This window comes from Anguilla anguilla, chromosome 7 (genome assembly GCF_013347855.1).
Source record: "Anguilla anguilla isolate fAngAng1 chromosome 7, fAngAng1.pri, whole genome shotgun sequence".
Classification (NCBI taxonomy): domain Eukaryota; kingdom Metazoa; phylum Chordata; class Actinopteri; order Anguilliformes; family Anguillidae; genus Anguilla; species Anguilla anguilla.
Genome location: NC_049207.1, coordinates 38,228,742 through 38,246,220, shown reverse-complemented (window position 1 = coordinate 38,246,220; position 17,479 = coordinate 38,228,742). Strand labels below are relative to the sequence as shown.

Genomic DNA, 17,479 nt, shown 5'->3' with positions numbered 1-17,479 from the left:
CTGTACCCAGAGCTTTTGAGTCCCCCCCACCCACCCCCCCCCCCCCCCCCCCCGCAATTCCAGGCAGATTTACACACGCTGGGTGGAGTTATTGGCCGGGCGGCTTGGGATGGAGTTTTTCGGAGACTCCGTAGAGCCTCGCCAGCGGAGCCGTAAACAGCCCCCCAGATAAGCAGCTACGGGGGATACGGCGATATTTTATTTCAGAATGTCTGTCGGCCTCCAATTTCGACGGGAAGGAAACACAATAAAAAAGCCGGGCTCCGGAAGGGATTTAAAGCACGCCCCAGATTGGATTGGAAAACAAGAAAAGCTGTTTTAGAACATAGTTTTCGAAACACTGGTGGAGATTCCGTGGGTAGGGGGTTTGAACAGGGATGGTCAAGGGTTCGAACTGCAACGCTCTATTGACTGTTTCTTTCAGCAAAAGTGTTTGGCAGTGAAACCCAAATTACAAAAACATCTAAGGATCATCTGCTTAACTGCAAGCTTGGCCAAACAAACACTCACCCTTTAATTTTAAGGTAACTATAGTCTTCTTGAACTTTTAAATTAACACATTAAGCTCCATAGAAGCAAATATGCAAACAGATTAGTGAAATCTGTCTTAAGGGGTACCTGTTAACACACAAAGACCAACTTCAGCAGACAGACGGACGGAGGGAAGACAGGACTTACTTATTTGGTGGGGAGGGTCTGCAAACATAAGAAAACAACATGAAAGCACAAGTGAGATAAGAAGAATCCGGAAACAAAGCACATTCTAAATCAACAAAAAAGCAGAGGCTTAACAATAGTGGAACCCTTTTAAAAAGAGGACAGCAACACAGCTGGCAGGCTACTTTAACATATTTACATTACTACTGCATTTAACATCAATGGTGTGAAAACTATGCAGCTGGGCAACTGGAATCTACGTTTCCAGGCGCTCGTTTGTAACTTGCATGCGTTGCATGGAATGTTGGAATGATTCTGCTGGAATGTTTCATTGGAGTTCATTGAGCTGAGCACTGAAGATGGCAACGTAGAACTGGGGCGGGATTTGACCCCGTGACCCACAGTCTCTGAAACCCTTCCCGCCAGGGTACTCAGGTGAAAGAGGGGGAAATTCGGGGCCCACCTGAGCGCTCTGAGCGGGGAGATGGCCGACACCTTCACCACGGGTTTGGGTCCGACGGCGGAGGGCATCATCACCATCAGCCCGCTGGAGGGTTTTGGCGGAGCCCCGCGGGCCGGGCTGAGGGGAAGGGGCCTCTGGGGCGGGGACGGTGAGTGCCTGGGATGTGACTCTGACACCAGCTGAGAGAGAGAGAGAGGACAGATGGGGGGCGGGGGGGGGTGCAGAGAGTAAAAAGAACCTTCAGTGGAACTGTCACGTTCTCAATTTTCTGTCGTTACAGGAGAACCGCAGTGAGATCCAGGCACAGAACCGCCAGCGTGGTAACGCAATCAGCATCAAAATAAGATTTTGCAGTTCTACATCACCCTGTCACTTCTCATCATTTTACGAGGGAGCGGTCTGGAAAATTCAGAGAATACGTGCTGGAGATTAATCATTCAGCAAAAGATAAGATTCATAAAAGATTCATGGAAGAAGATAAAAACAGGGTTACTGTTTCTTTTTGTCAGGCCTGACAGATCGGAAATAAAATAAGCTTCGTAAGAAATGGGTTGGAGATTGCAGACATTGGACTCCATGGTAATTAATTTAAGACAAGATTCTTCACACAAAATAAACACAAACCTACAAGCTGCTAACAATATCCTGGATCAACTTACTCAGACCTTCAGTACTTCTATTATGACAGAAACTAACTGATCCAGGCTTGCCCATCAATACTGCTGATCTAAACCATTTCATGAATGATCTAGGGTGGGGGAAACTACCTACAGCTTAAAAGAGCGACTGGTTCACGAAGAGAACATGCGGCAAAAGCGGTCGACTGGCTCACCAGTGGTGCTCGTGCTGGACTGACCGGCAGGGGCTTCTTGGGTGGGTTGAGTTTGTGAGGCGGGTGGGCCGGGGATTTGGGGGGAGCGGTCGGAGGTTTGCCCATGGGCAGGGGTGGGCGGGGAACTCTGAGGTCACGCTGGGCGTGGGGGGAGGGGGAGGGGACAGGGCGCAGCGGGCGGACGATGTTGATAGGCTGGCTGGTGGGGGGGGTAGGGGCCGGTCTGAGGGGCAGGACCTCCTTGCTGGTGTGTGGCAGCTGTGGGTACAAATGAAAGTGTCATGGTCAGAGGTCAAAGGTCACAGGACAGCTCACTGTACAACACAGGCTCCAAACAAGAACAACACAAATACGCACCGAATAAGTGAAAGCAAAACTCAAATTCACAATTTTCTATTGAACCTCTCTCACCTTACTCAAAAATTATTGGTTTACCAAGAAGCTAAATTTAATATTTGGATTCTGTATGAAGTGATATATATTTTAAAAAGCAAAGGCAAAATATACGTGAAAGCAAAAAATATTTGTTGTAATATTCTAATTTATAGCAATGATTTCCAAATTCATGTATATGATTTCTACGATGTACAATTACAACCCGAGTACTTTTTTTGGTTAATAGCTTTCAGTTTCTCTCTATGCTTTAGGCCATTAACTTTGCCTACCTTTTTTGCAATGTTTTGGTTTTTAGAGAATTCTAGAAGCTCTGCTTATTTGTTGCTTGCAGTTGTCAACTCCAGATTGTGATTATTATGTTGCATCTCATTATGGTGTGAAATGCACTTCACTTTTGTTGCTCTGGCTAAAAGCATCTGCAAAACTACTAAATTATAAATTGTGAACAGCATTATGCTGTGTCTTTCTGAAAGCAAGCGCAGTAAAAAAAAAATTTGAGATCCCCCTAACCACTTGTTTGATAGTTATGAGAACCCGTCAAGGGTGGTGCGCTGAAAGCACAGAAATTGCACTTCAAATGCACATTAGACTAGACTGGAATTTTCTCTCATTTACACAACTTCCAGTTTGTCACAAATGTTTCCAGCTTTACAGTATTTCCAAATACGAATATGGACAATTTTGTTGGTTGAAGGCATACAGATAAAGATGTGTCATCTCTGCAAACTGTTACTACAAACAATTAGTGCAATTACTTATGAAGCATAACAGCAGAACAATTTGTACATACGCACAACATTTGACATTTAAATTGTCAGGGAAGTGAGAATTATGTAAATTTCTGAATTACGTGTTTAATTTCTGAATCCTTCGTTTGACGTCCGACATTATGAATACAGAATGCAAGTGTATCAAACAGTTAAAACCCCTCACTTATCCAACATGTAAAATCAATTTAGTCGATTTAATTTGTTTTATTATCAATTATATTAATTATTAATTAAACGCCAAATTTGTTGATTGACAGAGCAACCTGTTGGATCAACCTTTATCAAATATTCAACTCACAACCAGATTAAAATGAAGAAGTTTACAACAAATAAGTTTAATCCTTTAATCCTTAATAAGACAAGGTTCAACTATCCTTAAAAATAACAGATGTTTCAGACATGGACAAAAGAAATGAATGAAAGAAAATAGCACACAAAGCTTTCTCCCAAAATAGCCCCAGACACAAGAAGTCTAAAAACCAAAAGACAGCTGAATCTTCCAAAAAGCCAGGGATGAATATGTAAAAATACCAGCTGAACCGTAAGACAGAAGCATCAGATCCTACGTGCACCAAACACCACACAACACTAGGCCCAATGTAAGGTCCAGATTCCTGCAATGGCAAACAACAAATATCCACCCCAGAATGTCCACCACAACAGATGTTACTGGCTGATGTTAAGCCCCCAAGAACTACTTTCTTCCTCCTCACTTTGACTCTTACTCTGACTCTAACTAGAAGACAAAGAAAAGTCTCTATTTTAAAGCAGTTCTACAAGGGAAGGGGGCATGGTTGAGAGAGAGGGGGTCAACCTGTCGGCGTTGATTCAGTGAGGTATGAAGTATGGGGGTGGGGCTACAGTCAATGAGGTGTGAAGTATGGGGGTGGGGCTACAGTCAATGAGGTGTGAAGTATGGGGGTGGGGCTACAGTCAATGACAGTCTTGACTGAAAACTGGTCCTTTATAGAAAGATCAAAAATGGCTATTTCTAAAGGTTATCCAGCTCAGCTGTCAAAGAAAGAAACATGGACGTTTTTCCAATTGCTCCTGACAACAAGAGATGAATTTTTGTAGACAAATAATTGTTCAGTTTCGCCAGCTGTGATCTCTACCTTCACGCAAAATATTTTCCATGTAACAAAACCAAATCGTTCCACGTTGGTTTCCGCTTTTAACTGAAACTAACTCTAAGAACGGCGATCTATCAGAACTCAACAACCATTACCTATATAGACATTAAGATTTTCCCTCAGTGATTCCAATGAAATATCAAAGATTGCAGTCAGATTTCAGATCACAAGGAACATTCTTTGTGTGGCATATAGCCATGCATGGTTGCTGACTGTTTTGGTTTCCTCCAGAGGGCAATAAAGCCATAAAACTTTCAAAGAAGAGAAAACTTTTCAAGACACCCCAGTTGGAAGACCTCCGGGGTGACCGTACTTGCCCAAGGATGTTCACCTTGCTGTTTGTGGAGCGAGGAGGGAGATAGAGAATAAACAGGCAACATCCCTATGGTCACACAAATTATACAGTCTGTTTCTCAAAGGTGATAATTTGAAAACAACCTATCCAACAAAATATAACCATGAAATGATTTCATATTTCAATTTATGCTCTTTGTAGGGTGATATGCTTGCCTGAATGAAGATAGTGAAAACCGTCTTTTGGAAACCACAGTATTGCCCAAACAGCATGATTTTCAGTTGCATTAGCTGTATTTTCAAGCCTTTTTATTTGCTTAAAAATTATTCAAGATAACCAATCTGAAGTTGTTTCCAGTCATAACTAATCTCCAGTGCTACAGAGCGTTGCACATTAGCTCTACCTGAGTATTAAACCACTGCTGACACATGTATTTTCTGTTATTTCAGGTAATGTTGTTCTCCCTGATATGATGCAATAGTCAGAGGAGGGTTTCCCAGAACAAAGAGATTGCTTCAACACGTTAAACTTTGTGAATTGGTTATGAAACTGGCTACTAAAACCCATTCCAAAATATTCTCAATTCCGCACTTTAATGGCCCTTTCTCTTCTGGTTAATTTATAGTCGTGGAGCCGTAATCGATCTTTGAATATACAGCGAATGTTGAGCAAGGAGAGAGAGAGACATAACCGTAGTTTTAGACATAGCTGCTGCCGTCCTCCATCTTGGACATAGTTGTTTTCCTCCCAACTTTACTCGGGGGTCCTCCAGAGACACAGCTTAGCTTGGCGTTCAGTTTTTCTAAGTGTCTGGCCACAAAGCACCCCCTCTCTTATCTCCAAAGCACATTCTGTACGGCTGCTTACAAACGACTCACAATTGCACATGTACTGGACTGTGGGGTTTTTTGGTTTGTCCAGGGGAAACATACACACAGCAATAAATGAGAAAAGGGAGAAGTCTACTTCTCGAAAGTGGACAAAGAAACAAAGGAGCGCCTCTTCAAATACAATTGTTTATCCTTCACTCTCGCAAGATATTTGTCTTGTTGTATGAAAAATTGCCAAAAGATATTAAAAAAATGAAATGATTATTGTTCAAACAAAGAGCAAAGATGTTTAATTAACTTCTATCTTAAAGAGCATGACGTGCTGTTGATTTAAAGACGGTAGGTAATTCACAACTGCCAGTGTGCATTCATACAGTGTATGTCTTATTTCAGCTGCAATTTAATTTGAAGTTTCTGGGTTTGCGAGCCAGTGTATATTTGTCTTTCAGAGAAAGTGTTCATAGTTAGTATAGCCAGCACACAGTACCCAGTAAATTGCCCTCACAAGGCTGACTAATAAAAATGGCTTTGTTCTTTCACAGAAGAGACTCAAATGCACTGCCTGCATATTAGAGGAAATAGAAGAGACGGCTCAAAGCATCAGTTACCCAGGCCTGTGACTCACCTTCTTGTTGTTGATGTTTTTGCCAGATGACCCAACCACCTTCAAGTGGAACGCCGGATTCAGGTGTCCGTTCTTTACCTTCTGATCAGACGTGTCTTTCCTGGGGTTGGAGGTGGGTGGAATAATAAAAAAAAGGTGAAAAAATTCAGGTTTTTCTGGTGCAATATCACAGAGTTGCTCGTAAGCAGATTCCATTTAGAATGGATCTGAGGCTGGTGATGCTTTCAGTGCCACTGGAAATTGGACTTGCTGTTCCCGGGAAACATTTTCCCTCCTGTCTAATTTTATACACTGCAGGCCGAACAGCCCTTTTACGACAATCCATATGAAAATAAGCAGCGTACATTATTCAAATACGCTTGTGTACATTTTACCATGCTGCATGCGGGTGCTGTTGAAAAGAGTCTACAAAATGAGCATGAAGTTACAAATGTGAGAGTGACTGTAATGTAGTTTCCAACTCATCCATGGATCACTTGCTCTGTTCCAACACAAAGACACAAGAAAGAGAAGGTAAATCCCAGGCCAGAATGTGAAAGATTTCACAAAGACAGCATTATCTGTGTTTTGCATACACAGAACAGAGAAAACTCACCCAACAAACTCTAAGTATACCTCTGATCTGCTACAAGGGAACATTTGGGAACACTGGGGGACATACTGGTTAGAATCCACTCGGGTTGTGAGATAACATTATGACGAGAATGTTTCCCAAACAGCCAAATACCATGCACACTGAAGAAGTTCCATGCATGTCACAAACACAGTTACTGGGAACATCTCCTGAGGCTCTGGACAAATGTAGGTGCTAGGAGCATTTATCCTGGCTTTCGCAGAACGTTCTGGGAGCCAAAGTCTCTGAGCTGGGCATGCTGTCGCTCGGAAAGTAAAATGTTGAAAGGTCATCCGAGAGCCCTGGCAGCAATATCCATTCTTCCTCTGAGTGGGCATCTGTCATGAACTGACACCCAGTCCCCACCTCAACCCTCCCCCCAAAACACACACACCCCAATCGTACAATCCTCACCCTGGCTACAGCACTTCGGTAAGTGGCAAAACAGTATTATCTAAAATAGTCAAACCACCTTTATGACCAGTCTGCTTTAGTACAATGTACTACAGCAATCAGGGGTAAATCTGTACAGCATGTAAGTATATGGACAGCACCACAATTTTTTGTTGTTTAGTCTCTGTACTCCAGCACACTGAATTTGAAATGAAACAGTGAATATGAGGTTAAAGTACAGACATGTCAGTTTTAAAAGAACACTGACCCCTAACTGACTGAATCCTCCCATCCCCAGCCAAATGTGCGTCGCCCTATGGAGCTACTGGCCACAGTCGGCACAGACACGGTCCGGATTCGATCTGAGGCTGTGGGGCCATGCACCATAGTGTGGTGCCTTAACTGAAGCCACCCAGTAGCCAGTGCTGATTTATATATTGTCCTTCCTTCCATCCCCTCCTCTCTTAGCTGTTTTCTACACTTCTCTTTCTACTTCTTGAACCCCACATCAACTTTGATAAATTAACCAGATCTGATAGAGCAACAAGAGGGGGAAGAGATCAATTTATGTTAAAAACTGTTTGGCTCTTTCTGTCCTACAATCTCAATCTGTACCAAAACAAATTGAGTTCTTATCATTAAGTATTTCACTAAACTGTGCTGAATCCATAATTGCTGTGGGGGCCTGGCACCCTCCTATGGCTACCTGTAGCGCTATTGATAAGAGTACAGTTTTTAACTCTGAATGAAACTTCAGAGTTAGCGGTAATTGGTGATCTGAACCTTGACTGGCTATTCTCCGCATCTGTTAGTCTGAAAAATTATTGTAGTGAATTGAATCTCACACAGCTCATTACTGTGCCGATGAGGCCTAGCTCAAAGAATCCCGAAAAATCTACCCTGTTGGATTTATTTTTGATAATATATTTCATAAGTACACAGCCAGTGGTAGTCTTGCAATTGATGTAAATGATCACTGCCCAATTGCTTGTATTAGAGATACAAAGAAGCCAAAGCTCCCATTATTATCAGTATTCATGTCAAAATATGAACTTCTTGCGATTGTGCTAGAATATGTGATATCCCTGAGCCTTTTTTTGCTAAGCATTCTCCCTTCAAGAAATGTAGAGTTAACAACAGAAACAACCTACGGTTCTAAGATGAGCCGTCAAAATGTTTAAGATTGAGGGAATGGGACATGTGCATCAAATTCTCAAAAGAAGTGACAAACCTGTGGGCAGTTGCGGAAACTGTGCACCAAAGAAATGACAAAAGGCCTCGTCATACTAATTTGTTAATACGCAGTCTCATTTTGGTGCTAATCCTGCACAATTTTGGAAAACAGTTAATGTATTAAATCATAAGCAGGTTTCCTCTTTACCTAATCATCTCATTCACGGCTCAAGCACCGCATCAGAAAAAGGAACCGACATGTAATATTTTTAATTAACATTTTATTTCTGCAGGCAGTTTATTTGGAAAAAGCATCCCTATCCTGTAAGATCACTACGGCACAGACTCAAAGGCGTAAGCAGTCACGCTGGGCCAAACTTTTCTTTGAGACTGGCATCCGTAAATGAGAGCTGGAAGCTTTGTAGTCCATCAGCCCAAAAAAGCTATTTGTGCTGATACTCTTGATCTAAGACTTTTATTATTGGCAGTGCCTTTTAAAGGTTCCCCACTACCTCATTTTAAATCTGACTATCACCGCTGGAAGCATTCCTAATGTTTGGAAAGTAGCATATGTCTTACCCTTACAAAGAGGTTGTGATGTAAGTGATCCAAATAACTACCGTCAAAAAAATCGAAGCTTTCATGCTCGGCTAAAATTCTAGAAATGTTAATTAATAGTCAAATCCGTTCATATCTGTCTTATCATGGTATTTTAAATGCCCACCAGGCTGGTTTCAGGCCTGGTCACAGCACTCTGACAATGGCCTGTGAAGCAGTAAATCACATTGTCCGCTGCCTGCATATAAAATAACATTGCCTTGCCTTGTTTATTGACTTGTCAAAAGCCTTTGATACAGTAGTCCATAAAATACATGTAAGTGGTTTGAGAGCTATTTAAATGGCAGACCACAAGCAATTAGGCTTGATGGGTATCAATCTGTTTTCAAAGGGCGTGCTACAAGGCTCACCCTTGGGCCCTCTGTTATTCACATTATATAGAAATGGGTCATCAGTTACCAACAGCTTGATTAATTATTATGCAGCTTACACTGTCATTTATGCCTCTGTCAATTAATCTAGCTTTTTATTAAATTGCAGGCTGATTTTTCTGCCATTCAAAGTGCTCTCATTAGTCTTAAGCTTGTTCTAAACCCCACTAAGACTACCATTAAGCACTAAAGAAAGTAGATCTAAATAAATAATTGCTTTCAAAATTCTCAACAAGGATGATATAGAAATTCAAAGGGTCTAATGTTATAAATATTTGAGTATTTGGTTAGACAAAACTGTATTGTACAAGATATATGTTAACAAAGGACACTGGATTCAAATTGTGGTGATATTCTCCAGAAGTGAGGATTGATTGTCTTATATTTAATTCAAGTTTTTAACCCAATTATATCCATTAAACTATAATGAACACTATTAGATTATCGTGACCTGCAAGGACAGCAGGTAAGGACAGAATGGGCGTGCATCCTCCCCTCATTAATATTCATATCTGTAAGACACCTCATATGTAAACCATTCATTGTGGCTAGGTTAGAGCAGGTTGTCCAATGCAGTAACATTAGACTCCCTGACAACATGAAGGAAAGCAACATAAGCAAGGTAAAGTTAAAGCTGCAGATCATTCAATGTGTAATAACACTATAACACTGAGCCACTGTACACTAATATCAGACTCAACAGCAGTGTCTAAATCCAGACACTACACCCGATTAAAGAAAGGCTTCCACATATCTGAACTTGAAGGTTATTGTCATGGTTCTGTGTTTTCCCTCTGTCTTTCCTTGTTGGGCTGCCAGATGGCGGCACTTCTGTTTTGTGTCCTGCTCCCCCTGTTTAATTGTATTATTGTTTTCAATTGTTCAATTATTATTTTTTGGTTGTCTCGTTTTCCCTTCCCTCTCTGTGGCCTGATTGTTCATTGTGCCCTCCTGTGTCTTGTCAGTGTCGTGTCTATTTAAGTTCCCTTCTCCCTGACTCAGGTGCTGGATCCTTGTTGGTTGTTTGTTAGTGCGTGCCTCTGATCATGTTCCTGCCCCGTGTGTTCCTGCCCATGTTCTGTTTTCAACGTGCTTTTGAACTTTTGGATTTTCTTGCTTCCTGTGTTTTTTGAAGTTTTCTTTGTGTTTTGTGAGAGTTGCCCTGCGAGGCCTTTTGTTCGTTTTTGTTCCGGCTTTGTTTGTTCTCTTTCTTGTTAAGTAAAGCCTTTGTTTCTTACCTTTTGGAGTTTTTGAGTTTTTTCCCTTCACTCTGCTTTTGGGTCCTAACCCCCCACCAGCTCCCCTGACAGTTATTTAATTATTTCAAGATGACGTCATGCATACTGACTGATTCACTCAAGCGTCCGTTCCACCATGAGTGACACTAGCAGCAGCAGTTGAGCAGGAGCTGAAGGGAGGGAAGGCACGGCACCATGAACCAGAACTACATTTTTAGCAAAGCCACAGTGTTTGGTAGATAGCTAGTGCACTCCAGCTATGAGTAGTACTCGCGAAAATGGGCACTACAAATATTACGCTTTGGGGTTACTGCTCTATGGGCCTCTACAAATTATATGAAATGGGCCTCCAGAAATGAAACCCTTTTCTTGGGTCTCTTCATTTTTTGGAAAAGAAAAAAGTACATTGGTTTTTATGCAACCAGAGAAGGCACAGTGCTTAGGCACTGCCAGCCTACTGTAGCTTTTCCACACAAAAGTGGCAAGAGCATTTTAGTGACATGCATTGTACCCAGCTAACCCCGCTCACAGAAAACCTGGTGTTTAGTCAAGGGGGAAGGCAAGCCAATCTCAGCTCAGGCTTTTCTACATTTTTTTTTTTGCAAGAATTATCTGAAATTATTTCTGGGTCATTTGTGAATGCAAAAAAGTATTAAAACAACACATCAGCAAATTATTCACAGATTTCAGTTTCCTGGACCTTTAGGATTTACAATGGCCCCTCACAGGAATACAACGGTCTGGAAATACCTCATATTAAATCAGAACTAGGGAAACCCGCCTTTGAGTTTTATGCATCACAAAAACGGAATGATCTACAGAGTAATTTAATATTAAAACAGTTCATTCCACGTAATCAGTTCAAATTATTGTTGTATGAATTGATTTAATTGAGTGCACTTGTTCTTAAATATTTTATTGTTGTTTTACTTGTTGCTTGTATTGCTATTTTTATGAGTATTTTTATTGTTATTTTCTCATTAGTATTTTTCTGCAATGAATTATGTCTTTTAGATATAAATGATATTTTACCTCTTTTACTGTCCTACTGCTTTTGTGTATTCAGGGTGTCATTGTAAAAGAGAGCTTAGCTCTCAACTAGCCTTCCCTGATTAAATAAAGGTAACTGAATTGAACACAAGACCACAATTAGGAGATCGGATGATAAATCCCCTATTGCACATTTTAAGTAAAGCTAACCACTGATTTATCCTTTTGTGCTATACAACAGATAAAAGTATCCCACGGGTAGGGGGAGGATTGTAACAGTGAAAAACAACTACTTCAAGCAGAATGTAGGTGGATTTATTATATTAAATCCCCAAGGATTAAATTTAAATGTTCTCTACGATATGTGATTGTTACCTAATATACTTAATAAGATAATGCTGTCTATGGTTCATTTCATATATGTATAGGAATATGAAATCTAGACACACTTCCTATGCTCTCTTATCCTACTGGCTAACATCCTCTGGGCTAATTTCTTGATTAATGAAGGTGATGAACCTACATGGTTCAGCTGAGTGCAGTTTGCTTCTTTTGAGGACTAATGATGGTATAAAACAAAAAAAAACGACTTCTTTCTTTGTTTCACCTTTTATTTTGTCTACATTTTTTTTTACACGAGCACATGGGAATAAATACATTTTTTCAACAGTATATCTTTTTTTGGATTTTCTCTTTTTTTTATGTCAGTGTGCAGGTTTCTTTCATTTCTTCCTTCATTTATTTTTGTGACCAATGCTATCTATCAGGATTATATAAAGAACGTGAACTATTTTTGGAACACTTACACACTCACTCTCTCTCTCTGTCTCTCTCTCAGTCTCTGTCTCAGTCTCTGTCTCTCTCTGTCCCTGTCCCTGTCCCTGTCTCTGTCTCTGTCCCTGTCCCTGTCTCTGTCCTTGTCTCTATCCCTGTCTCAGTCTCTCTGTCTCTCTCCTTCAAAGCACAGCCTCGCCCTTGCATCCTTTCTAAAGGAAGTGGCCGTGCTGGTTTGTGATTGGCCTTCTGAAAATGGTTGCTAGACAAGCAGAAGCAGCCACCGAGAAACTGGTCCTTGGCACCAGTGCCGTGCTTGTGAGTTGTCAATAAACGCAGTCCCGCTGCCTGAAACCAGATGAAAGGAAATGCGTTTTGCCGACCGAGCCGCTCAGAGCCCACCTGCGCCCCTCACTCACCCTGATGATGAGGGCTGTCACATGACTCCTCCTCCGCTCATACATACGTGACATGTTGTCACATCTGAAATGCCGAACGCTAAGCAGGGCGGCGTTTCCCTCCGCTTTCGTGACCCAACGAGCCACCCGCTAAAAGAGAAGCCCTCTCTTCCCAGCAGCGACATTTCTTTCATTGCCCTGTCCAATATGCCTTCCTCACCGAGATGTATAAGTCACCGAAATCACATGTGAGCCTGAACTTTATCTTGACACTGAGCAGAATATACCTCCGATGTGATTCTTTGGAAAAGAAATATATATTATAATGCTCAGGAAATGTCAGACAAAGTAGACAGAGGGCATGTGTCAGACATATCGGGCATGTGTCCAGCTGTCTCTCCCGTACAGTGGAGCAAAAATAACAAATGTGTATTACAAAAAGAAACAAAAACACCAGGGAAAATGGGATATCTTTCAGTTAAGACTGGAGGAATAACTCAGCTAAAAATACAATAAGAAAATCAAATACTTCAATCCAAATCCATTTATGAGCAGAAATATTTAAAAAGGGCGTTCAGGGGTTAAGAATTTTTCTCCATCTCTAAGCCTGGAGAAGCACATAGAAGATTCATCAAACTGCCTGTGCTAGGCCTCATAATTCTGCCATTATTAAATACCTGTAAATTATTTCCGGATAATTCTTTTCAGTGTGCTTTGGTGTTGTCTGACTGTGTGCGAGAAGCCGCACACAAAAGACCTCACCTAACCCCTGAAACGCTGCAACAGTCTAAGTTTCGACAGAGTCTCGCAATGTTAGTGAAATATCCACACGGAGAGCATACGCAGTTTTGTGCGAAATAAAACATTCGATCTCCAAAGATAAAGCGAAGAAATAGTGCTCCGGGACTTTAATGGAACCAATTAAAATGCAGTAGCGGTCCGCACTTCCTCAGGAGACCCGCTCAGTAGTGTGCAGTGCGGCTGCGATTCATGATCGCCAAGCGCAGAGAGATATCGCATAATATTTTAATCTCAGATTCACCCGAGCCAATGAGAATACGTTTCCCCTCACAGAAAAGAAAAAAAGAAAAAACGCTCCCACGGGCTGAAATCAGTGAGTCATCAACCCTTTGCCCGGTTACAGGGGGGTGAAATGCTGGTTACCTGTTCTCCTTGTTCTTCTCCCTCTGGGCCAGCCATTTGTGGAGCATGGAGGTCTTGGTCTTGTAGCAGAAGAAAGCTATGAGCACAGCTGGCAGCAGGACCAGGAAGGCAAACAGCAGCCCTACCACCATGCCCAGCTGACCTGAGAACAGAACCAGACCGTTACGCAAACAAGACATAAAAACGCTCAGCTGAAGTTAACGGTCCTCGAACGCTCGACTGGAAAATACAGGGTCAAAACTCTCAACTATATGGTCCAGAAAATGTGCACAAAGACGAGCGCAGAACCTGAAAGTTCAACAGAAGTAGCACAGAACTTAAAGAGCAACATTGAATACAGGACTTAGCTTTCAATTGAGCAACCACTTGAAACATAGCAGGAGAAGAGTTCAATTATGTATATACTGTACAAAACTGAGCAATTGAAGTCACTCTGACCTTCTGGTTTCACAGTGTGGATGGAAAGCTCTTTTAGAGACCTAGCGTACAACTGGATGAGAAAGCCTCAACACTGAGGTAGCTCAGGCCGCATGCTGGCTTCAAGCTCCATATATAACAGCGGGCTGCAATGAGAGGAGTCCTCTGAAGGGGCGCTCTGAGTGAACGACGGTTTCGATTGCGGCAGAGAGAATCGGTTCACGCTGACGGAAGCGGAGGAGGGGGAGGGGGGGGGGTGACTCACTGTCGTACTGGACGGGCCCGCTGTCCACGCTGCCCCCGAGGCCCGGCTTTTCGCAGAAGGGCGGGGCCCATCCGCGGTTGCAGTGGCAGTTTTTGTTGCTGTTGCACACCTGAAACGCAAAAGGGAGAGGAATGCTGGGAAAGGGCAGGGCGCTGTGTGACGCACGCCGAACGGCTGGGTTGAGGCAGGAGGGCGGACAGCGCAGAGCAGCTCTCCGAATACAAACTTCAGCTTCTTTATTTAAATGTTTAAAAATAAATTTGGTGCCTAATGTATGTCTGAGCATGTCCGATTCACACCTTAATTTCCATTCATCCACTTTCCAAACTGCTTATTCCTGGTCAGGGTCACGGGGGTGGAAAGGGGAGGCGGGGTAGGAGGGGGAGGGGGGCTAGAGCCAATCCCAGCATGCAGTGGCCGAGAAGCAGGACTACACCCAGGACCGATCAGCAATCCACCGTAGGGCACGCACACCATTCACACACATCCATACCTATGGGCAGTTTAGACCCTCCAATTGACTTTCATGCCCCAGCGGATATAAGGACAGCATGCAAACTCCCCACCCCAATTTGGAATGGCCAATTATCTGCAACCTCAGCTGCAATCATGCACCAACCCCACAGTCGAGTCGGGAGAGTGTGAACATCCCAGGTCCTCGCCCACATTTGGCACTGGCATGGTCCGGATCGGACCCATATTCGACAGTAATTAGACAGCAACGAGGTGCCTTAACCGAATGAGTCACCAAGCAGCCCATTTTTTGTGATTTTTCTAAATGGATCTAGCCATAGTAGTTAGGGTGAGATTCTGAGGGTACAGCATCAGTGCATTCAGGCTTTTGCATCTCGATCCATAGATGGACGGTTACATGCCCCGCCTCCAGGAAATATAACGGAGTGGACGGAGTGTAGCACAGTGGGTAAGGAACTGGGCTTGTAACCAAAAGGTCGCAGGTTCGATTCCCGGGTAAGGACACTGCCGTTGTACCCTTGAGCAAGGTACTTAACCGGAATTGCTTCAGTATATATCCAGCTGTATAAATGGATACAATGTAAAATGCTATGTAAAAGTTGTGTAAGTCGCTCTGGATAAGAGCGTCTGCTAAATGCCTGTAATGTAATGTAATGTAATGTAATAACCTATCGCCGTTATTTCAGTATGTGTGTTATGGAAGAAGATTCAAAGCTCCTCTCCCATCCTCTGATTAGCCGGCCACATAACCGCATTTCAATTCAAGCAGCTCCATTTTCTGCCCACCTTACACAGCACAACCGTGGGCGTTGTCCTGTTGCTAAAGAAAGGGGAGCTTGTTTTCCCATGAAACTCAGTGGTAATCCCCAAACTGCTGCACAGAGGCGGCAATGGATTTTCAGAAAAAATGCGAAAGAATGTAAATGCGGGCATTATAGGACACGAAAAGGACACAACATCTGACGCTACGTCCTAATGCTTGTACTTCAAAGTACTGCCCGGGCATGAGGCACTGAGATCAAGTGGCAAGTTCCAGGAGAGCCTCCGCTCAATTTTTCGGTTTCTTGTGCGCTTTCGTCGAACCTTTTAATCCCCGAGACCCTGCCGATAATCCCAACCCTAGCGAGCGGTGCTCATTTTGGGCGCTGATGTGCTGACTGACGGCGATATCCAAATCCACCAAAGACCGAAGGACCGAGGTGTCTTTGAGGCTAAGGCGTGGGGGGCGGGGGCTGGTGTGGGGGTGAGGGGTGTGGGTGGACGGTGGCGGCGGCGGCGGTCGCGTGCTTTTGTTTGCTCGGCAGCCCATCTTAAACCCCCGGAGATTAATCCGAGCCGAACAGCGGCGCGAACGAAAGCCACGGAACAAAAGGCGTTGGGAGTAAATCCCCCCCCCCCTCAAATCCCCCCCTCCGGATCGCCACGCTTTGAATGCAAACAAACGAGCGGCAGGCGACGACAAACGAACACTCGCGAACGGATTACGGCGAGCGGATTTTAGGGGAAATAAACGGGGACGGACGCCCGTTCGGACGCGAGCGGCTCGGCGACTCAAGAGGCTCCTCGGAAAAAAAACACGACGCGGAGAGCGTACCGACGCGGGCCCCGCCCGTTCCGACGCGCGAGGCGGCTGCGGGGCGGCGAGGAACCCGGAGGGCCGCTTTAAGGGGATTTGCGAGTACGAAATCGCACCCGTCGCGACGGGGCGGCTGGAGTTGCCGCGGCGGACCAGGGGATGGCGCTGAGACCGGGTTCGGAGGGTGAGGCGGAGCAGGGTGGCGAGGGCGGTTGTGCGGTCTCTGCTTCTGCTTCGTCCGGCCTGGAGAGCCTCGAGAGCGCGGGCTGTCAATCCCGGACGTCGGATTGTTCTCTGGTTGGCTGCGGCCTCCTGGACAAAGCCTAAGCTCCACCCCCCGCAGTATCCACGAGAACCCCAACACCACCCCCCCCCCCCCCCACGTCCTAAGGCCCTTGCTATAGGATTTGGGCGTAGCCCCGTCAGGCCATCTTACGCCCATCCCCTTTCTTAAATCACATTCCCTTACACCTCAATCATTACTGTGGCTGTTACATATCAGCCCATTGCTGTTTCATCAAAAACCAGGCAGACAGGCAAATGGGCATCGCTATTAAAAGTTTATGGAGTCGGTCAGGGAACACGCCACACACACTGTCCTGCCTTCTGGGCGCTTAATTGGGCAATAAGCCCAACGGAGCCATTTTTTTCCTTCATCATCGAAACGAATGGAACGGCGTCGCAGATTGATCGGGTTACGAGATGAACGGGATTACAACCGCGGAGACGAATGGGAATGCGTCGCGGAGACGAATGAGACTGCATCATTGAGATGAATGCGATGACATCATAGGGAAGGGAGGAAATATATCACAGAAAAGAATGAGGTGGAATCGGAGGGATGAATGCGGCTACATCACAGAGACGGATGGCTCTGAGTCCGAACCCGGGCCCACTACCCACCCCGTGTCCGTGGCAACGAGCGATGCACTGCTCCAGGTCCGTGAAAGAGGCGTTTTGGCAGCGGCGATCTCGGCACACCTGCAGCATGAGAGACAAGGGGTGGGGGGGTGG

The 17,479-nt window shown here is 44.1% G+C and overlaps 1 protein-coding gene across 2 annotated transcripts in view; it reads right to left on the bottom strand.

Annotated features, from left to right (window-relative positions):
* Nucleotides 1-17,479, bottom strand: part of LOC118231732 (disintegrin and metalloproteinase domain-containing protein 33-like) — a 156,751-nt gene that overhangs the window by 4,422 nt on the left and 134,850 nt on the right. For both annotated transcript variants that reach the window (XM_035425875.1, XM_035425876.1), the window contains exons 17-23: nucleotides 17,369-17,446; nucleotides 14,416-14,524; nucleotides 13,734-13,875; nucleotides 6,002-6,101; nucleotides 1,953-2,210; nucleotides 1,121-1,299; nucleotides 679-696 (exon numbers count right to left, since the gene is read on the bottom strand). In XM_035425875.1, the coding sequence (XP_035281766.1) occupies nucleotides 679-696; nucleotides 1,121-1,299; nucleotides 1,953-2,210; nucleotides 6,002-6,101; nucleotides 13,734-13,875; nucleotides 14,416-14,524; nucleotides 17,369-17,446 (884 nt within the window). The remainder of the gene's footprint in view (nucleotides 1-678; nucleotides 697-1,120; nucleotides 1,300-1,952; nucleotides 2,211-6,001; nucleotides 6,102-13,733; nucleotides 13,876-14,415; nucleotides 14,525-17,368; nucleotides 17,447-17,479) is intronic.